The 22,593-nt window shown below is 42.2% G+C and overlaps 2 protein-coding genes across 5 annotated transcripts in view; both read right to left on the bottom strand.

Annotated features, from left to right (window-relative positions):
• LOC139028691 (uncharacterized) overlaps nucleotides 1-4,947 on the bottom strand; it is an 85,445-nt gene extending 80,498 nt beyond the window's left edge. The window contains exon 1 of the mRNA XM_070446677.1: nucleotides 2,255-4,947. Coding sequence (XP_070302778.1) covers nucleotides 2,255-2,467 — 213 coding nt within the window. The 5' untranslated portion in view covers nucleotides 2,468-4,947. The remainder of the gene's footprint in view (nucleotides 1-2,254) is intronic.
• A 103-nt stretch (nucleotides 4,948-5,050) lies between these two features.
• u2surp (U2 snRNP-associated SURP domain containing) lies at nucleotides 5,051-22,147 on the bottom strand. Of its 4 annotated transcripts, XM_024000102.1 has the most exons (25): nucleotides 22,061-22,147; nucleotides 20,973-21,071; nucleotides 20,400-20,511; nucleotides 19,487-19,620; nucleotides 19,301-19,371; nucleotides 18,639-18,730; nucleotides 15,059-15,094; nucleotides 14,876-14,958; nucleotides 14,535-14,700; nucleotides 12,984-13,195; nucleotides 12,547-12,590; nucleotides 10,884-10,988; nucleotides 10,665-10,731; nucleotides 9,987-10,153; nucleotides 9,586-9,748; nucleotides 9,129-9,208; nucleotides 8,858-8,945; nucleotides 8,442-8,582; nucleotides 7,847-8,108; nucleotides 7,584-7,670; nucleotides 7,251-7,456; nucleotides 6,903-7,013; nucleotides 6,395-6,519; nucleotides 5,882-6,091; nucleotides 5,051-5,613 (listed from the first exon to the last, which is right to left on the bottom strand). In XM_024000102.1, exons 1-25 carry the CDS (start codon nucleotides 22,103-22,105, stop codon nucleotides 5,475-5,477), a joined length of 3,045 nt encoding a protein of 1,014 aa, XP_023855870.1. In that variant the 5' UTR covers nucleotides 22,106-22,147; the 3' UTR covers nucleotides 5,051-5,474. The 4 variants fall into 4 exon arrangements, with proteins under 4 accessions (XP_023855870.1, XP_023855871.1, XP_023855873.1 ...); XM_024000103.1 differs by lacking the exon at nucleotides 15,059-15,094; XM_024000105.3 differs by lacking the exons at nucleotides 12,547-12,590; nucleotides 14,535-14,700; nucleotides 14,876-14,958; ... (5 more) ...; nucleotides 20,973-21,071; nucleotides 22,061-22,147 and having other exon boundaries at nucleotides 12,984-13,047.
• Nucleotides 22,148-22,593: the final 446 nt, after the last annotated feature.

Below are 22,593 nucleotides of genomic sequence, written 5' to 3'. Positions count from 1 at the left end.
GTGTGTGTGTGTGTGTGTGTGTGTGTGTGTGTGTGTGTGTGTGTGTGTGTGTGTGTGTGTGTGCGTGGTGTGTTTGTCTGGGCTTGGTGTCCGTGGTTACTCCTTGCACCGTGAGGAATGGTAGAGGGAGCCCTAGGGAGACTTCTGGGACAAGACTTTGCTTGCCCTGATACAGGGGGAATCTGGGGGCGAATCCACAGTGACGTTAGTTACACCGAAGGGAGAGAAGTGTTACGGCCTCCATCCCTTCCTGACACTGACACACCCTTTGACTGTCATGTGTTATTATAAGACTAACTGCTGTGTCAACCTGATGTGCAGTGGATCTGTTACTCCTTTCCAGAGCATTCCTCTCTGATACACTTTAGTAACCAATACAGGGCTGATCACACGGCAAAAGTCAGAAGTAGAAGGCTGCTGACAACGTTTTAATAAACTAGGAGTCACTGTGAGGGTATTTGAGAGGGGTAATGGACCGATGCAAATGTCAAGAACCTGACAAACTGGATCCAAGCCCCTCCCTGGGGACAGAGGAAATGTTCCAGACCAACATTATGAATGCATCCCAAATGACACCCTATTCCCTTGATATTGCATTACTTTGGCAGGGCCCATGGGGCTCTGGCCAAAAGTAGTGCACTTTGTATGGCATAGGGTGTCATTTGGGATACAGTCCTATACAGTAAGTACATATCACTATTGTCATGCTGATAACACCGACATCAAAACAGAACAAAATGGAAAATAGTTAAAAGCATCACACTTCTCCATAACACCCAACCATGATTACATTTCTGGAAAAATGTGACTTTATTTGGATAAACCCAGGTACTGCATGATTAAAAATATAGCTGTATTCTAATAAAAGTGGTGTGTGTTAACTCTGCATGATAAACATCTATTATGGGTTGTGTTTTCTATGTTGTGTTTTCTATGTTGTGTTTCCTATGTCTACGTCCCAAATGGCAGCCTATTCCATATATAGTACATTACTCTGTGGTTGAAAAGTAGTGCACTACTAGGGGAATAGGATGCCACGTCGAACGCACCCTAATAGCTTTACCCCTGGGTGAATGGGATTGTGTGCTTATGAGGGCCTATATGCTGCTGCTTAGCACTGCAACCATGACAACTGGCATCCTGTCTAAAGAGCCAGTTAAGCTGAGGGGTTGGCAGGCAGGACAGCACCGAGGAACCCACATGAGACACTTTAGTTCACTTCCACAGCTGTCTGCTCTGGCAGCCCTGTAACCCAACTGCACTGAAAAGCCAACACAAATACGATTCTCTCTCTATCCAGTGACAGGGACAAACATGACAAAGACTAGAAAATTAGGAATCTCTTAATCAATCAATGATTCAACTATCAATATATCACTACTTTGTCAAGGCAGGACTTTACATAGCTCTCTGTTGCTCCTTGTCGGGTTTTAATTGGTTTTGATTGAAATCTTTTGGCAGCCTGGAATGGTACTTTGAATGGCTTTTCACCAACCTTTAAGATTTAAGAGAGATAACACTGTAATGTGCCATGTAGAATCTCTAACCAAATATTTGGACATTTTATACTCTTGCCCTTCACTGTGGTAAGTGTGGGGGTTTCAGTGGGTTGGCTTAGTTAAGAGTGAAACGATCACATGTATTGATAATTGTGAAACGTTCCCATGCATTGATAATTGGGGCCCGTGTTAAAATAACAGAATGCAGAAGCCCAGCAAAACCAACCAAAGGGAGTTTCCATAGCAACACATTTTATGAGTGTGAATGCATGGTACTTAATATAAAAGAGGGAGAAATACTGGAAAACACAAGACATCACTTGCAGGAGATTTTAGATTGATATCTGGTTTATGAATAGGCTTGTTGTTTTTCTTCAACATTATCGGTATGAATGGTGAATGAAAGTATCCATACACCAGTAGGCTTTTCTCACACGGCAATTGGACATGTTTGAACAATACCAACGTAGGCCTCCAGGAAAAATATACAGCGGTCATATTTGAGAACATGAAACTGGATACATTTTGCAAAACACTTTGAAGAGGTTTGTATAAGCAAAGACTAGGATCATTTTATTCCAGTGGCTCAATATAGTTCAGAAGTACAGTATATTATTCAGAGGGTGTGGGCAATAATAAAACGACCATATAGGCCTTTCAAAATGATTTGATTTTCATAAACTAAAAGGGCAACAGAGTGTATAGGTCATCACCACTGTATTGTGATTTAGAAAGCTTCAGTCAGACCATCTTACCTGGTAGAGTTTCAGCGCTGCCCAGCAGAGCATATAGGCTGATAAGGTGAACTTGGCCATCATGTACCGCTCCGGTAGGCACGTGAGATGCAGCTGTACTTCTTCCAGACCTCCAGCTCCAACATCGCCTGTTGCCCCGCTACCAACTGGTGAGTCGCGGTGGTTATCCTCAGACGACTTGCAGCGAGCGTTGTCATTGTTGTTATCATCCATTTTCCTCGTCTGTAGTATTCTATTAAGTTTTCAACTGTCTCGGGGATAGCGCAGCCTTCGATTTCCCCGTTCCACGAAGTCTCACCTTGCGCCCGCACATGTAGACTAGTTCCTAAACTGTCAACATGATGATTATTGTAGCCAACATAACGATACAAAGTTGTATTATCTTGAACTATGAAAAACCTTCAGCAAATCATGTCATACTTTTTGTATGCAAACATCAAAGCAGTTACAAAACAGCCCTAGGTCGCGAGGCCGAACCGAGACTGTGGCGCACTGTTCAGTAAACAGCGCACTGGGAAACCACAACACCGGTCTGCCGCGTTCATATGCTTGTCGGAACTAGAAAACTCGGACATTTTCAACTTGCCAACTCGTTGTAGAAAAGTGATCCCATTCTCGAGTTTCCCGCTTGGGAAGTAGGCTATCAGAACCAACCAATAGGAAGTTCCACGCAAATAACTTACGTTCATTTTTGCTTTGAGGTTCCGAGTTTCCAATAGTACATGAACGCGGCATAATAGCCTACCCGTCAAAGACCTTCAACCGCCTTTACTGGGAGCAGAGGCGACAAGAGCTTTGATCGCGAGACGGAGAGGTGCGGTTGTAGAACTCCAGCTTCCAAGCGCGAGCGTTATTTTTTTGCCGAACTAATTCTTCAGACAAACACATTACCACTAGTGGGTAATTTGCGCAAATAAAGATAGGCTACTTGGGTAAATTAGTTTAGCTTCTGCGTTCAAATGTTATCGGAATCCACATTGAGCGCACGTGTTTTTTCGATCAGAGTGGGAATGCGTAGAGGCGGGAGAGAGGGGTAGATGCCAAGGTACAGTATTTACTGCATGTTTATAAATAGGAAGAAGTTATGTGACTTTTCCAAAGTAGCCTATGACTTATATAAGTAAAAACATAACGATAACTCCATCAATGTGTCTTATATCAGGTGCTTTACGGTCTAGCCTATGGGTCTATAGATCATAGTCTAGATCATACACGTTTAACCATACAGCCATATCACCACCATTCACTCATCAAAACAAGGTATCAATATAACAGTAATTAATTGCTTCTCCAAGGGGTCTATATACTTCCATAAACCTCAAGACATCAGAGGCTTTAAAAGGTGTCCTTTGTAGTTTACTATTCCTTCCAAACCAATGAGTTGTATGAATCAGTCGTTTGTCCCCATGTTTTTATCCAAGGGGCCACACAAACAAGCACAGTCTGTCTTCCCTTATCTTTATGGGGCCATCCTCTATAGATCATCACATCTGTGCTTTTGATTCGCACTTCCTGAGAGGAGACTCATCCAAGCCTTCTGTCAAAAGACAGCATTAATGGCCAGTGTCTCAGCAGGACACACTCTCCTCTCTCCCGCCCTCTGTATTGTATACATGGATGGGACCCAACACATCCGACATCATGGAGACAGTTTCCCATTGTATCATGGTCTAAACCCCACTGAGGATCTGTGAGGACAGATGCTGGGCTCTAAACAAGCAAGGACTCTATTCCAGATAGAGGCCAAGGGAAACAGACAGCACATCATTCATTCAGCATGGGGCTCCCCCTGTGGGACAGTTACACAGCAAACACCCCATATCCTATCCTGGCAAAGACCATTGTTCTTTCTCACTACAAATAGTGAGTGATATGTTAGATGAATTACAGTTCTAGGAACCCCAGAGAGAGAGCGAGTGAGAGATAATGTGTAAGCGATCCCTTTCATAACACATTATACATCTATTATTTCCCAGAAACACGTCAGAGGGACTGAGGATTGATGGCTTGCCTTCTGTGCTCGAGACGTTGATGTAGGCAAACTTCAAAGATAAACATACAAATGAATGACAAAATACAGGATTTTCAGAAGTCTCTAGATATCTGAACTATAAAGCTTCTTACTGACATCTAGTGGATATGTAGTATAATAAAAAAAGTATGTGTTTTAGTGGCTAGTAAAAGTTCTGTAGCAATACTCATGATATCCCTGTTTGCTCAAGTGTAAGCAACGTAGATAATATTTATACAATTTACTTGTTGACCATGGCAACTTATCAAGACATCTAACCCCTCAGAGTTCAACGTGATTGAGTGTCCATATATCCACCATAGTCGAACCACTGACAGGTCTAGGGTCTCTACACCCAGCATGGAGTGAACTCAACGCACTGTGATCATAATTTCAAACGTTCAAATGGTTGTTATTGCTTTAAAGATTTGTGTAGTCTAAGTTACAATAAACATATAGTACGTTTATTTCTACAAAGGACAATCTCACCATGACACATTTGAAACAGTTGGGGTTCTATATTTTCAGTATTGTCACGTACAGTTCAGAGCCGCAAATGTTTTCTAGTTTCCCTCCGTCTCCACCACAGCTTGACAACTGTGAAAACATAGGACTCACTACCATTACAGCCATGTGTTAAATAAATACCAGTGCTTAACAGATCTGGGCAGCGTTCATTAGGTACCAAATGGAGGAAAATGGACTGAAACAGCAGGGGGAGGACTTCCAGGGCCTGTCTGAAGCTTTCATTTTGGATTTACAATGCAAAAAGTTTAACAAGATAATATAATGAATCATATTTATTAATTGTGAACTACAAAAAAGAAAACTACAGCATGGAAATAAGACTAGTCATCTTCACACTGGGTACAGGTGTGGTCTACCACGAGGATGAATCCCACTGGGCGGTGGGGGGAGTGGACAGGACACTTATTTATTTACAATATAAAACAGCATCGCTGGATCCATTTAGACCCAACATGGCAACCCGGAAGGATCCATTTAGAGTAGACCCTACATGGCAACATTGCTCAATCCATTGAGTCTCAACATGGCAACCTGTGCATAACCATTTCTCATCTTAATCATCCTCTTCTTCACAGGAACATTCAGGCAGGGAACTGAGCTGCCACTGTTCATTCTTTTATTTATACATCACAGCAGAGGGATGGAGAGGGAGGAGGTTCAGAACGAGGGGTTGGTGATTTGTCAGTGTTTACTCTTCTTTGATTTCTTGTGGGACCGGTGTGGGGACCGTGATTTTGAACGGGATTTTTTGGTGGATTTCTTGGGTGTTCTGGAGCGTGACCTCCGGGACCGTTTGGGCGTGCGGGATAACGAGGGAGACCTGGGGGAGAGAAAACACAGACCGGACAGTCAGAGGGACACCAGGACAACCAAACTGCAATGGTCTTGGGGAAGTTACAGGAAGTTAGCCCACCACAAAGACTATGTCAATCAAATACAAATCCACTTAAGTTTATTTCCCTCTCCAATGTTAAGAGAAGATCAGCACTATTCTCAAAACAGTGGAGCCAGAAAGGCCAGGGACAGCATAATAAAGTATAGAAATGTTACTTTTAGAATGTTTTAAACACATCTAGATGATTTAGTACCTTTTAGAGGACTTCTTGATGATGGTGGTTCGAGGGGAGTCTTTGTGGGAGGAGCGGGATCGTGATGACCCTACGTCCTTGGAGTAGAGGCGTTCTGACCTCTCAGAGCGAGGGGATGGGGAGCGCACCCGTCTACTGCTGCTCCGTGGGGGGCTGCCGGGTGAGCCGCTGTGGCGCCGTTTCCTAGCAACCACAGGAGACAGGCCACGCCTGTCAGAGACGACATCGGCGGATTAAATATATTTTTTTGTCAGCGATGATGTTACAACGGTCTACGCTTGTTTTCATTAGGTGAATCCCATTGATACATGAATCTCTTTTTAAAGGAGCCCTAAACTGCCCCTGTATTTCAAGGGTGCATGAACTTTAAACCTGATCATGAGTTGGAGTCCTTTGTTTAAGTCATTTCCTAGGATCCCATTTACACAGCTCTACCAGAGTTTCCCCCTGTTATCCAACCACACACAGCCATCATGTCTCTAATGAATGTGTCACAATGTATGAGGGACTAACCTGTCTTTCCTGGTCGGAGTAGACTCCTCCTTCTCCTTCTTGATGTCTTTAGAGCGAGCTTCGCTTTTCTCCTTGTCCTTTTTCTCCCTCTCTTTCTCTCGTTCCAGTTTCTCCTTTTCTTTTTCCTGCAAAAGAAAAAGACAAGGCGCCAACTTTATATTATTGAATGTAAACCAACATTATCCAAATTCACTTAATTTTTGGTTATTTCGCTACAATAGTCCACTCAGTAACAACTTCCACTGTATTCAAGGTAGTTGTGTGATAATACCTTAATATAAACTGAAGTTTATAGCTTAAAAACATTTTCAAGAGGATACTTTAGATATTGAGGTAAACAGCAATGACCGTATTTCATCAGATAAACAGCATGGTTCCACATATCGTACTGTCTAACAGCTGAATATAAAAGGTCAATAGCAATGACCTTAATGAATCTAATGTTGGAAAACAATAGTACAGGCCCCATGTTCCTCCAGGAACCAAGAGGACAGTCAGTATGTAATACCTTCTGTAAGAGTTTCTCTCTGTAGTTTTCCACCTGCTCTTGGAGACTCTGGCCAGACTTCTTGGGCCTTTTCCCAGACTCCAACTCATCCTGGAACTTCATCACTTTGACCTGGAAGAAAATAATAATATAACAAAACAAATATGTTAAAATTTAGATATAAATACAACAGGATCAACTTTCAGGGTGTGGCCATTGAACAAGCGAAGTAAACCAAACTTCTTTGAACCAATTTAGCCCAAAGAAATAAAAATATACAAACAACTCAGAGCTGTGCTTGTTTATTTTCAGACGTCTAAATAACCTGTTGTGTACTTTGTGATTCCAGTAAAATGCTGACTAGTTTACCTCTATTTCCCGGAGCTTGGTGCGTCTGTCCTCATTCATCTCAGAGTGCTTGGTCTTGGAGTCCAAGTCGTCTCTGATGGGGTTGGGGTTGGGGTAACTCGGAGGCTCTTCTGACCGGGAACTCTTGGTGTCCTCATCATCACTGTCATCCTCGTCCTTCTTCTCCTCTGGCTGCTCAAAGATCTCCCATTTAGAGGTGGTCACGGCTGAGGAGGAGACAGAATTAGGACAGAATCGTAGCTTGATAGAAACTGACCATAGAAACAGGTTTAGGACACTTTAAATTGGAATCCTAGCTTGGTAGAAACTAGCTGTAGTTGTGGTCTCACTCACCCTGTGCTTCTAGCTCAGACTCATCCACTGCTTCCCATTTTGAAGGTGCTACTTTAAAGGATGCTGCTTTGGCCGCAGCATGATCCACTAAAAGACAAGGAGAACAAGGTTAGAAAAATGTCCTCCAATTCTAAGGTCAGGGTTAGTCAATAGACTGTTGACAAGGTACGGAAACAAATATGTTAGTGTCATTTGGGGGAAGAAGTATCCCTTTAATAATTCCTATGAGGATGTGGTAGTATAGAGGTCATAAGGCCACTCACAGGGCACTCCGTCTATGTCCTCCTCCAGGGCCTTGATGGGCACTCCATCCAGATCATCCATCCCCAGCAGGGCTCCGTCAAGGGGGGCAGAGCCTAGGGGGGCTCCGTCCACCATGGTCCCTCCATCCAGCCCTATAGGGACCCCATCCACATCCTCCAGAGAGGCCCCGTCCATATCCTCCCCGATGGGGGCCCCGTCGATGTCCTCTGCTGGCTCAGGCTGAGCCAGTAGACCAGGGGCCAGGTGTTCAACTGATGGTTTCTGTTGAAAGGAGAAGTGGAGTGGTTTAGGAATATATATATACATATATTCAGAAAATAAGCTTCCAACATGTATTAGGGCAGTAGTGCTGCGTGGGCAATGTTACACTTTGTCAACATGATCAAATCACAACATTTTCAAACCTTCAGACAACATTTTCAATCCATGACATGTTCAAACGATGACAACATTCTCCAACCATCACACAACATTCTCCAATCAACACACACCATTTACAAATCATCACACATTTTCAACTCATTATCTAACAACAAGGTTAGGTAGCAGCATCAGGAGAAAGACCGGAAAAGAAAAGGGAGTATGCTAGCTGACCTCTACTGTGATGGGAGCGGGAGCCTCCTTATCAGCTGATAGGTTGACTAGACCCAGGAAGATGTTCTGCAGCTTGATGAGGAAGGGATCTGGGTACACGGCCCAGTCCTCCCACGCACGGAAACACGACATCACTCGTTGCTGTTGGACAAGAGGATATACAACATTAGACAGGTAAAACGGTAATACCCTGTCCAGAAGCAATCCCTAGCCCCTAAACACAAAGCATCTCAGAGCAGGCGTGCTGATTCAGGATCAGTTTAGCCTTTTAGACCATAATGACTATGATTGTATGGACGGATCCTAGATCAGGACTTCTACTCAGATGCTTCGTGAAATAATTGTGTATTTCTTAAAGATAGGGGTAGGTATCATGATTCAAATTGTGATCGGAAAATGTATACAATTGAATATACCTTAAAGTTCTCAGACTGCAGGTGACCCTGTATCGTCTTGTACGTTGCATTGAGGTCTGAGAAGACCTGGCAAAGCTTGGTCTCAAAGCTGTGTCAGGGACAAATTTAACATATTCACTTATGCAGGAAAACATCTTTAATAATGCAAATAATGTATACTGAAAAGTTACGCAATCCATGAACAAGCAGGGTCCTCTACACCCAGTGAGTCAGTCAGTCAGTCAGTCACAAGCAAACATCACAACACCTGAACCCAAACTCGACTACTTACTATTTTCTGTAGTACGACGCATTGGCTACTTTAGCAGATGAGTTGTACAGCACATCAGAGACAAGATATAACCGTGCAATCTGAAAAACAAGGAATTATTTTCAGACAGTCCAACAAACTGGCCAGTCCTCCCTGATAGAACGGAATAACTGAATAATTAATACAAATAATTTATTTGACTGCACATTTACACGTGCCACTCAAAGCTCTTTCCAAAACCAAATAACACAAGGCAAAACCGGCTACGAAAGCAACAAACTCAAGAGAAGGTAAAAGATAAGTAGCAGGTTTTGTTAAGTTTTGGACTGTGATACAATACTTTTTATTTATTGGCCATTTACATGAAAATTCCTTTTGTGAGGTCAGCACAAAAACAATACACTATATACATGCAATATAACATGGCAGAAAGAAAGTTCTCTATAGAACATAGTATGGTGTTTTCTATGTTATTTACCTTCTTGGGGAGTGGTGTCTTGAGGATGGAGAGGGACTCTGTGACACACTCTACGATCTCCTCAGCAGCCTCGGCGTGCAGGAGACAGAACAGCATGGCTTCGGCTATGTCCCCCTTTCTAGGAGTCAGAGCCCTCAACATCTCCTCCAGCTGATCACGCTCTCTGGAGGGAGGGAGGGGTGATAAGAAAGAAGAGGAGTTGAGCATAGATAATGTTAAAAGTAAAAGTTAGTAACCTTGGCCCAACAGGAGCCCATCTGTTTCTGTAGTGTGAGGCAGCTTCATGTACAAGTACAACCCTCTGGACAGGATGCTAGTCTATCGCAGAGACTTGAGAGTGTTTGGGTGACAGTAACCATAAGCTAATACCATGGTAATGGTATTATAAACAGGGAACATACTCTTCTTTTAAGCAGCCTTTCTTCCCAGGCTCCTCCTCTTCCTCCTCAGGCCCCTCCCCCTCCTCAAAGTTGCCGTGCAGGTAGGGATTGAGGGGAGGAGGGCGCCACAGCGAGCCGTTCTTGAACATGCGGAAGTCGTCCGTCCGCCATTTTGTTGGTGCTTCTCCCTGTGGGGACAAGTTATTATGTCATTCACATTAGACAACCTTCTTATTCTCTAACGAGAACATTTCTTAAATTTAACTAGGCAAGTCGGTTAAGAACAAATTTGTATTCACAATGACGGGCTACCCCAGCCAAACCCGGACAACGCTAGGCCAATTGTGCGCCTATGGGACTCCCAATCACAACCGGATGTGATGCAGCCTGGATTCGAACCAGGGACGCCTCTTGCACTGAGATGCAGTGTCCACTGCGCCACTCGGGAGCCCCATTGTCATGTGTTCAGGCTATCAAATAGCAGCATGTCAACAATGCATTCACAGACCCCCCCCCCCCTCTAAATGTGACAATATTAAGAGGACAGACGTGTTTGATCTATACTGCTTTCTAGCTAACCAGTCACGAGAGGCGACAGATAACAGAGGTGATAAAGAAGAAGTAAAAAAAGGGAGGATAAAATTGGTCTAAGAATGTGATGCAGGAGAAGATGCCAGACAATGGCTGGTCCATACTGACCTGTAGTATGGAGTAGAGTTTCCAGCGGTAGTACACGTGTGCTGGGCTCTGGTTCTCAAACAGAAACCTGGCCAACAGAGGCAACACAATGACAGTCAACTTATTGTACTACAATACATTGTCAACTGAAAAAGTGATCACACAAACACGTGCACAGACAGAGACAGACAGACGAGAAGATGCAGAGACTGACTGACTGACAGAGACAGACAGACGTACCTGTACATGGGGTTGCTGAGCTCTCGATTCATGATCATGGCTTCGAACATTGGGCCCTCACGCACCACAAACTCGATCATTCGGTGGATGAGAGAGAGCAAATTCCTAGAAGAAAAACACAGTTAAAACAAACGGATTCAGAGCAGGCGACCCTTCTTCTCCCCAAGGCAAAGCCTGTCTGTCTGCTGCCCTGACCTAGTACAGCCTCTGGGTCTAAATACACTAAGTAACACAACACACGAAGGTGTAAGACACATGGAACTACTATACTATTTCCTACATTGTGTTTGATAAGCTTAACTAATCTAATGTGTTAAAATGTTTAATTTGTAAGAATGATGGAAGAAACATCTTCCTAAATGTTTCCAACCTTATCATTTCAGAAATGCTAAGAGCACCTAACACCAATTTTAAGAGCCATTAGCTGCCTAAAACTAACATTAGTTAGTACTTCTACTAGTTAAAAAAATGGTGTATGGATCTTTGTAAGTCAAGACAATGCTAACTACCATCTCCCCGCAGTACAGAGTATAAGGAAGGGAGGACAGTGAAGCTGGATAAGATAAATCATGTTTGAGAGAGGTTTGAGTGACTCTGTATTGAGTGACGCATCAGCCCATACAGAGCCTGTCAAAGCCAGCCTGACAACTCTTCTTGACTGACTCTCATGAAGAACCAAAGCACTATAGGATTGTTGGCCTAAACAGGCTAAATAACAAAAGGCTCTCTACTGGTCATATGATTCTACTACATAATGATGTATGAATAAACACAAAATGTCCAAATGGGGGGGAATTAGGCCTAAGCTCCTTTGGAACATTTTACAGCGACCTAATATTGGAGCATGTTGAACAAATTAGCCTAAAGGGGACAACACAACAACAAAGGATGTCTTTCATTTATATGTAGACAACGCAAATCACATTTACCATATAGTATTGGAGCCGATCGTACCAATGCATGGTGGGTAAAATGCTGTATACTTTCCCAATCCATCCCATGATGCTTTCAGGTCCCTCGCTGCCGCAGACAGTTCAACTTGTGCTGCTCACCAAGGCCAATGTCAAAAGGTCACTGAGACTAACGGGAAGTTTGGATTGGAGGTCTGAGCTGGGGCCAGGTGTTGCTGAGCCCGTGATTAGGTGACAGAGGCCAAGGGGGCGTGTCGGTGGGAGTGAGCAATAGTCAGAGTGCAAGACCGGTCTAAACAACCTAATCACAGCCAGCACGGTATGTATGGCATGTGACTGTGTTATGTAGCTAGCATCATAACATGGGTATTATTAGCCTACATGTGACGACTGACAAGTGGTGGTAAAAATTCCTTTGATGTCCTCTATACCGTCAGACGAGTAATGGCCTGGTGGTCCGTGGACTGTATTGATGTTTGGAGGGAGTGTTGGAATGAATGTGTGAAAGGAAAAACATAGATACTGTGTGGTAGCAAAAAGCTGGGCTGTGGGAATGAGTATCTTGTAGTCTACTAACAGGAACCTGATGGGGTTATAAGCCTACGTCTGCTTGTCTCAACCATTGCTCACCCATACTGAACGACCCCCCGTAGCATGCAGTGATCCAATTGATCAAACTTTAAAATTGGGGTTTATTCATTATGGGATGTTTTTCTACGTTTTACATCAATTTAAAAAAGAAAAACATGTACCTTTCTGTTGGGATAACCACTTTGACTATGGCTTGCGACAGAGTCTGTATATGAAGTCACATCAGATAATAAACATAGAATATGTGAGTATTGTTAAAAGGCAACAGGTGAAAAATATTAAATGCATTAAAAACTGCATCATATGAAAAAGTACTTTCCTCTACTGCTGTCAGTTTCAGGTCAAATGATTACAGTTCTTAAATTCCCACACAACTTACCACTGCTTCTTTATATACACTAAACACACCTCACAAAATGCTAAATCTAGCATAGTTTGGTCAATAAATGTAAACCCATGACTAGCAGAAGATATGAGCAAAATATTCACTACATGACAAATAGCCTAAACTAGGTCTATGCCTAAGAAATACACATGGTACAACTGACAGGCCTAATACAGTACACAGCAGCATCCCAGACATGACATGGAGAGTTACCTTGTGGAATTCCTCCTTGTTCTTGGGCGGAGGGAGCAGGGCGGCGTTGGGGTTCGTCAGCCTCTCGCAGGGCTGTGCGTTGAAGGGCAGGCCGGAGGGCGGCGGGGGGAGGGTGTGCTCCACCATAGACGGGGGGATGTAGATGGGGTGAGGGGGGATGGGCACGCCTTTACCCCAGCCCAGCTTCATTTCAAAGTTCATGATCATCTTCGCTGGAAACAGTGAAAAAACGTAAAAAACCACAAGCAGCCTATTTGCCTTTTATTACTGTGCATCTCATCTGATCTTACTACCAATTATACTGTATCAGTTGCTGTTTTGAATACACTAAGAATGCCAATACGTTATGTTGATGTTGCAAATAAAATAAAACATTGATGTCCTGTTTGGCCGTCTATAACCAGTTTGTGCTGCTAAATACATTGCCGATGAATAACCAGCCCCTTTCATTACACTACCGTTCAAAAGTTTGGGGTCACTTTGAAATGTACTTGTTTTTCAAAGAAAAGCACATTTTTTGTCCATAAAATAACATAAAATTGATCAGAAATACTGTGTAGACATTGTTAATGTTGTAAATGACTAGTGTAGCTGGAAACGGCTGATTTTATTTTATAGAATATCTTCATAGGCCCATTATCAGCAACCATCACTCCTGTGTTCCAATGGCACGTTGTGTTAGCTAATCCAAGTGTATCATTTTAAAAGGCTAATTGATCCTTAGAAAACCCTTTTGCAATTATGTTAGCACAGCTGAAAACTGATGTGCTGATTAAAGCAATAAATCTGGCCTTCTTTAGACCAGTTGAGTATCTGGAGGATCATTATTTGTGGGTTCGATTACAGGCTCAAAATGGACAGAAACAGAACTTTCTTCTGAAACTCGTCAGTCTATTCTTGTTCTGAGAAATGATGACTATTCCATGCGAGAAATTGCCAAGAAACGGAACATCTCGTATAACGCTGTGTGCTACTCCCTTCACAGAACAGCGCAAATAGGCTCTAACCAGAGTTTGGGAAACAGACGACTCACAAGTCCTCAACTGGCAGCTTCGTTAAATAGTACCCACAAAACACCAGTCTCAACGTCAACAGTGAAGAGGTGACTCCAGGATGCTAACACAACGTGCCATTGGAACACAGGAGTGATGGTTGCTGATAATGGGCCTCTGTAGATATTCGTTTTTTTTTTGTTTTTTTATCTGCCGTTTCCAGCTACAATAGTCATTTACAACATTAGCAATGTCTACACTGTATTTCTGATCAATTTGATGTTATTTAAAAAATTGACAAAAATGTCATTTTCTTTCAAAAACCAGGACATTTCTAAATGATCCCAAACTTTTGAACGGTAGTGTACATGTGATACATGCTGGTGAACTCTACAAGTATCATGTCCCACAGAGAGAGCAAAAGGAAAGCCCAAGCAGCAGAACAGCTAGACAAAAAACACTAAAACCTTTTGACATTACAACATTATTTGATGTAATGTGAGTAAAGTTGAATTGTGGTCGGTCAGTGGTATGATGATGATAACTAAGGCTTTAATACCGTTGAGGTTCTTCAGAGCTCTCTCCGCATCCCTCCGGTTCATGAAGGCCACAAAGCCACAGTTCCTCTCCCTGGCCCTCTCTTCATCTGTCCGCGGCCACATGATCTTCACGCTGGCCAGAGGGCCATAGCGCCCAAACTCCTGACACAGCATCTCCTCGTTCATCTACACACAGCAACCGAGGGAGGGAGCGGGGCATGTGGATTTGGTGTTATTGGTGTCATTTTACATTGTAATGTAATATATCAGTAGGATATATGCCATTAATATAGGCAATTAGGCATGTAACATATTGCATAAATAAGCATATAAAACATTCATGAGCCATAAAAAGGTTTACCTGTGGGTTGATGTTTCCGAGATATAAGTTAGTTGTAGAGGGGTCTCCGACGTCATGGGAACCAGGTGCAGCGTCATCCAGAACTGCAGAGAGAGCAGAGTAGAGAAGCCTTTTATAGAATATATAATCTTAGTGAGATGTTAGATATTAAAAGCAAGCCACTGTATAAATTTATCAAATTACCACTGGACGGACGGTTTCTTCTTGAAGAACCATCCACTAAAAAAAGCAGAAAGGCAGTATATAAATGTTGTTTCCAGGCAAAGGAAATGGAGTGGGTGGAGGTTTGAAGCAGTCAGTATGAGAGTTGTAGGAAGGAAGGAAGGGGGAATGTCCAAGAGCCAACGGGTCTTAATGTATTTTAGATAGTCTAACAGTTTCCTAGCCTGAAATCTTAACTGATATCCCAAGAGCGTTGGGCCAGTAACCAAAAGGTTTCTGGATCGAATCCCAGAGCTGACAAGGTCATTTTTGTTTAAATATGTCGTTCTGCCCCTGAACAAGGCAGTTAAAACACTGTTCCTCAGTAGGCCGTCATTGTAAATAAGAATTTGTTCTTAACCGACTTGCCTAGTTAAATAAAGGTCACAGAAAAATAAGATGTAATCCTCTGTTTGACCAAGTGAAACCGAGCAAATTAGTTTGGATTCCAGACTAGCCTTGCCCTGTCAGTAGTTAATAAGCAGACCAGGGTTTGTTCCCTACAGGGGCAAGTCAAATTCAATGACATTTCCAAGCACTAATATTTATTTTCAAGGAACATCAATTTGTAATAGTTCTTATTTTGCCATTGTTTCTAGTTGCCATCAGATGGCAGTATATCACCACAACCTCATGAGAAAAAACAACAACTTAATATTCATCAGTACCTTACAAGTTCTACTTAATAATACATTGTTTCACTACTTATTTACCACATACACTACAGTTCAAAAGTTAAGGGTCACTTAGAAATGTCCTTGTTTTCCATGAAAACATACATATCTATGGCGGTGCCACAGGGTTCAATTCTCAGACCGACGTTCTTCTCTGTATACATCAATGATGTCGCTCTTGCTGCTGGTGATTCTCTGATCCACCTCCTCGCAGACGACACCATTCTGTATACTTCTGGCCCTTCTTTGGACACTGTGTTAACTAACCACGAGACGAGCTTCAATGCCATACAACTCTCCTTCCGTGGCCTCCAACTGCAAGTAAAACTAAATGCATGCTCTTCAACCGATCGCTGCCAGCACCTGCCCGCCTGTCCAGCATCACTATTCTGGACGGTTCTGACTTAGAATATGTGGACATCTACAAATACCTAGGTGTCTGGCTAGACTGTAAACTCTCCTTCCAGACTCACATAAAGCATCTCCAATCCAAAATGTAATCTAGAATCGGGTTCCTATTTCGCAACAAAGCATCCTTCACGCATGCTGCCAAACATAACCTCGTAAAACTGACTATCCTACTGATCCTTGACTTCAGCGATGTCATTAACAAAATAGCCTCCAACACACTACTCAGCAAATTGGATGCAGTCTATCACAGTGCCATCCGTTTTTGTCACCAAAGCCCCATATACTACCCACCACTGCGACCTGTATGCTCTCGTTGGCTGGCCCTCGCTTCATATTCGTCGCCAAACCCACTGGCTCCAGGTCATCTATAAGTCTTTGTTAGGTAAAGCCCTGCCTTATCTCAGCTCACTGGTCACCATTAGCAGCACCCACCCGTAGCACGCGCTCCAGCAGGTATATTTCATTGGTCACCCCCAAAGCCATTTCTCCTTTGGCCGCCTTTCCTTCCAGTTCTCTGCTGCCAATGACTGGAACGAACTGCAAAAATCACTGAAGCTGGAGACTCACATCTCCCTCACTAACTTTAAGCACCAGCTGTCAGAGCAGCTCACAGATCACTGCACCCCATCTGTAAATAGCCCATCCAACTACCTCATCCCCATACTTTGCATCCCAGTATCTCTACTTGCACATTCATCTTCTGCACATCTATCACTCCAGTGTTTAATTGCTAAATTGTAATTATTTCGCCACTATGACCTACTTATTGCCTTACCTCCCTTATCTTACCTCATTTCCACACACTGTATATAGACTTTTTTATTTTGTGTTATTGACTGTATGTTTGTTTATTCCATGTGTTACTCTGTTGTTGTCTGTGTCGCACTGCTTTGCTTTATCTTGGCCAGGCCGCAGTTGTAAATGAGAAATGTTTCTCAACTAGCCTACCTGGTTAAATAAAGGGGAATTAAAATAAAAAAGATTTAAAAAATACATGAAATGAGCTGCAAAATGATTAGGAAATAGTGTCAAGACGTTGACAAGGTTATAAATAATGATTTTTTATTGAAATAATAGTGTCCTTCAAACTTTGCTTTCATCACAGAAACCTCCATGTGCAGCAATTACAGCCTTGCAGACCTTTGGAATTCTAGATGTCAATTTGTTGAAGTAATCTGAAGAGATTTCACCCAATGCTTCCTGAAGCACCTCCCACAAGTTGGATTGGCTTGATGGGCACTTCTTACGTACCATACGGTCAAGCTGCTCCCACAACAGCTCAATAGGGTTGAGATCCGGTGACTGTGCTGGCCACTCCATTATAGACAGAATAACAGCTGACTGCTTCTTCCCTAATAGTTATTGCATAGTTTGGAGCTGTGCTTTGGATCATTGTCCTGTTGTAGGAGGAAATGGCATTGCAAAATGGAGTGATAGCCTTCCTTCTTCAAGATCCCTTTTACCCTGTACAAATCTCCCTTTTGAACGGTAGTGTACATGAGTGGTAAGTCAGTACTGATGATTTTGTCATTTGAGTAGTGATGACTAGAGTTTTTGGACATGCCTACTGGTGAACACACATTTCCTATTCGCATCACTACACAATTCCAGCTTAATGACTTTTTTTATTGGGCATTTGGGAATCTACTATTTAATAGCTACGAAAAAGCGTCTTGTTTCCAACTGGCAGCTTTAGTGTCGTCGGTCGGAAGAAGGGCGGGTGGGCTGTGTGTGAGGGAAAACGGCAGGAGCACGGCTGCCGCTTGATAAAGCGGAATATTGCGGGCGCCGATTGGCAAAAACTCTCTGGAGGTTGAATAAGTCACAATATAGAACTGGTGTCAGTGCAGAATGCAGCATTGTGTCTTTCCCCCTTCATGTGGCTCTTCGGTGACGATTCACCCATGCTCACAATGTCAAACTGACGCATGTTTTGCACCTCACACAGTGTGGGTTGATTGGGTCCAGTGATGTAGTGGTAAAAAAAGTTGGTGATCTATACTGAACGGAAATATAAAACGCAACATGTAAAGTGTTGGTTCCATGTTTCCTGAGCTGAAATAAAAGTTCCCAAAAGTGGTCCATATGCACAAAAGGCAGGGTTGAATCTACATCTGCCCGGCATTTTAGCTCTCAATGGGAAGTTAGGTGGCGCCTAATCAGTCAGTTCTGTACCTGCCTGGCTGAGTGGGAGTGTGGGTGGAAAGAGCGAGCTCACCTTGCAACCACAGCACGAAACACTTGAGTAAATAGAACTTGGTAGTATGCCTCGAAATTCATTCGGAAGACCAATAAATATTTAAGATTTTTCATAAACACATTTGATCATGTTCCCCTCTCATTTTAAGTCAAGTACCAACTCACAACTTGAGAAAATGTCTGATTTTCAAGGTATTCCAGTACCTGAATTTCAGAGTGCCTTATTGAAGTACTTTAAGCACCTCAAGCACCTGGTGCGAACCCTGGCAGACACTTACATGAGGAGCGTTTTCCCTCCATCCCGGAGAGAGGTTCAAATCGACTGACTCTGCCTTTCATCTTGTGTCTTTCATCCCGCTCTTCCTGTATTCTGGGAGAGACAGAGAATATATGCAATCCAGTGCAATGCCAAGTACATCAGCCTGGTCTCAGACTAGACGCAACATAATAAAGGCAAATCCGGGAAACTCAAATTAGTATGATATGTTATGTTTGGTTACATAAGAGAAGGCTGCTTAAGGCAAAAGTTGATGGGAGGTCGAATAACGTGAATGTCTAGCAACCCGAAGGTTGCGTATTCAAATCCCATCACGGTCAACTTTAGCAACTTTGCAACTACTTAGCATGTTAGTTAACCATTCCCCTAACCCCTTGCCTAACAAATGTTAGCGTTAGCCACCTAACTAACGTTAGCCACAAGATATCATGTGTAAGATATCATACGTTTTGCACATTCGAATAATATAGTAGGAATTACAGTCTGTAAAACACTGTATGAATTGCAATTCATAACATATTGTACGCATTGCAATTCATAACATATTGTACGATTTGCAATTCTTAAGATATTATACTAATTGGAGTGTGTCGGATTTATATTTACTATGTTATGTCTACCCGAGTCCAGGGAGCAAAAGATGAGGGATGTGAAATGACTTACTGTTTAAGTTCTTCCTTAAAGAGCTCTAGATTACTCTTCTTCTTTTCCTTTTCATTTGTTTTCTTCAGTGTCTGAAAGGAAGATAAACAACAAAAAGTATTACTTTTTGTAAGAGGCCGGCAAAAGGACTAGCTATTTGCTTAGTCTAACAACATTAAAATAAATGTTGATTGCGATGATACATACATGTCTTTTATCTAATGTTAAAAACTGCGGAGGGGTTTCCAAAGGCAGGAAGCTGCTTTTCGGTGCTGCTGCTGTTTCGAAGCGTGACTTGGGTTTATACAGCTTGCCCTTCTTGTCATCAGAAGCAGCCTCCTCTGTAGGAAGAAACATATTACATCAACACAAGTTAGTGTAGTTTCTTACTAGAATGTCCAGGCCCGTCTGAAGTTTGCTAGAGAGCATTTGGATGATCCAGAAGAAGATTGGGAGAATGTCATATGGTCAGATGAAACCAAAATATAACTTTTTGGTAAAAACTCAACTCGTCGTGTTTGGAGGACAAAGAATGCTGAGTTGCATCCAAAGAACACCATACCTACTGTGAAGCATGGGGGTGGAAACATCATGCTTTGGGGCTGTTTTCTCTGCAAAGGGACCAGGACGACTGATCCGTGTAAAGGAAAGAATGAATGTGGCCATGTATCGTGCTGTCTCTTATACACATCTAGATGTGTATAAGAGACAGCTTTAATGAAGCACGGGGGTGGAAACATCATGCTTTGGGGCTGTTTCTCTGCAAAGGGACCAGGACTGTCTCTTATACACATCTAGATGTGTATAAGAGACAGGTATATAACAAAGTATTGAGAAACTTTTGTTATTGACCAAATACTTATTTTCCACCATAATTTGCAAATAAATATATTAAAAATCCTACAATGTGATTTTCTGGATTTTTTTTTCTCATTTTGTCTGTCATAGTTGAAGTGATGAAAATTACAGGCCTCTCTCATCTTTTTAAGTGGGAGAACTTGCACAATTGGTGGCTGACTAAATACTTTTTTGCCCCACTGTATCTAAACATTTAATATCTAGCTAACCATATCCCTGATAATATTGTGCTGTTTATGAAGGTTGACATGGTTCTATTTACCTTTAGTTGCATTAGCAATGCCCCCTCGGACGAAGGCCTTGACCTTTCCCTCTCCTCCCTCGAAAGCAGCCAGGAACTCTTCATAGATCTCTGCAGCTGCCAGCTCATCCTCCTGTCAAGGACCAGACCAACACCATCTCTCATAAGCCATGTCAAAACATCAGGGTCATGTTTACATACTGCTTTACTCATTTCATATGTATATAGTGTGTTCTATTCTACTGTATTTTAGTCAATGCCACTGCGACATTGCTCGTGCTAATATTTATATATTTCTTCATTCAATAATTTTTACTTTAGAATTGTGTGTATTGTTGTGAATTGTTAGATACTACTGCACTAGGAACACAAGTATTTCGCTGCACCCACAATAACATTGGCTAAATATGGGTATATGGCCCACCCAAAAAACGATTTGATAAGACAACAAAAAAATAATAAGAAACCAATAAGAAATGTATTTTATTTTCCGTTGCAAAACATTTTGTTACTGTGTGCCCTAACGAACACAATGTTCATTTCAAAGGCAAGGTGCATTTGCCACTGCAGTGTAACACTTATATTTAGTCTTACCTTCTTTTTGATATCCTCTTGTTCCTTCTTGCTTAGGGTCCTCTTACTCACGGCCATTTTTCCAATGCTGAAGGACTTCAACTTGCTCTCCAGCAGCGCCTACAAAATTAAACAAAACAAAACTTGAATGTCACAGTAACGTTAACGAGTTAGTTACAATATTCAGAAATATAACTTCTGTATTTCCCTTGAGGTTGCTAGCGCGATCTCATTAATAAAGGCATTAGTTTCACTAGCACACTGACCCGTCAAGCAAAGCTGTAAAGCAGCCAAGTTAGCTAGCTAATTTACTGGGTATATGCATTAGTCGATTTCCGTTGCAAAACTCCAAAGCGAAAATGTTTTGCAACGAAAACTACCGTTTCTATTGGACAAATACACGTAGGTCCCTCCCAGTTTCCAATGCTTTGTTTGCTTCCTAGAGTAAACGGTTCCCATTGCAAAACGCTTTGCAACGGAATTTGACTAATGAATACACCCTGATGTAGCGGCGACAGCTTGTTGCAATAGTGTGCTAGCTAGCCTATAGCGAACAATTGCTAATTACGGATGTTGTTGAATTGGATATTAGTTTTCCAGTAGCTGTTAGCAGTGAGATAGTTGGCTACCTAGCTAGCAGTCAATAAGCCTACGGTGGGTCCGACTGCTTTTCACCACTGCTTCAGAAGGCGGCAAAGCCAAAGGACTCGTGCAGGGTGGAGTTAGCTAACGGTAGCTTGCTAGTAGTGACTGTTCATATTCCACGTTGCGACAACCAAAATCACACACCAACTCAAACATACTAATTAGTTATGTAAACAATTGCCACCCTAGTTACCAGTATACCGCAGCTAGATTAGCCAGTTATGTAAACACATGGCGAAATCATTGCAATGTTTGGGACAGGAAAAATACCGGTGATTGGGGCCTGGCTTAGCTAACGTTAGCGTTAGCTACGTGTTCTTTTCGTACACAATTACTAGTTATAAATGGGAACATATGGCAACAGCTGTACAACGTTCATAACCATAACGTTTATAACTACAATAAACAGTTCTTATAGCATTTAATACCCAATGCATCAAGTAAACATCGATTAATAAATTCACCTTTGCGTTGGCTTTCTGCGTACCACCAGGCGTTCTGTCCGCCATTTTGGTTGTACTAACTCTAATCGATTACCAATTGTTGGATACGTTTTTTCACCTAGTTCAAAATAGTCGAATACAGAAATATGGATGCCAACCGATACGTTTTATTTACAAAGAAAACATAAACCCATTATGATTCAATGGTGGCCGTGTAATAATAAATGTATGGATTAAAAATACTACAACTATTAATCAGCCTAATGCAAATCACATTCGTAATTTTTTTTTTGTGGGGTTGGGGTTTACCCGATATTACAATAGCCTTACCCAACTGTGTACTATTGATGACCTGTAGATGTATGGCTTTTAATCAGATTTTTCAAGACAATATTACACAATCAGAATCGGACAACCTGAAAACATGTATTTGAAAAGCGATGCTTCATTTGGTCCACTAGATGGTGCCATTTATAGCATACTCTCTGTGTGATCTGTCTCATTACATGTGTTTCAAGTTTTTTATTAGTCGTATGTAAGGTATACATACATAC

Source organism: Salvelinus sp. IW2-2015, linkage group LG14, assembly GCF_002910315.2.
Source record: "Salvelinus sp. IW2-2015 linkage group LG14, ASM291031v2, whole genome shotgun sequence".
NCBI classification, from domain to species: domain Eukaryota; kingdom Metazoa; phylum Chordata; class Actinopteri; order Salmoniformes; family Salmonidae; genus Salvelinus; species Salvelinus sp. IW2-2015.
The sequence above is the reverse complement of the archived record's forward strand: the minus strand, read 5'-3'. Positions and strand labels throughout refer to the sequence as shown.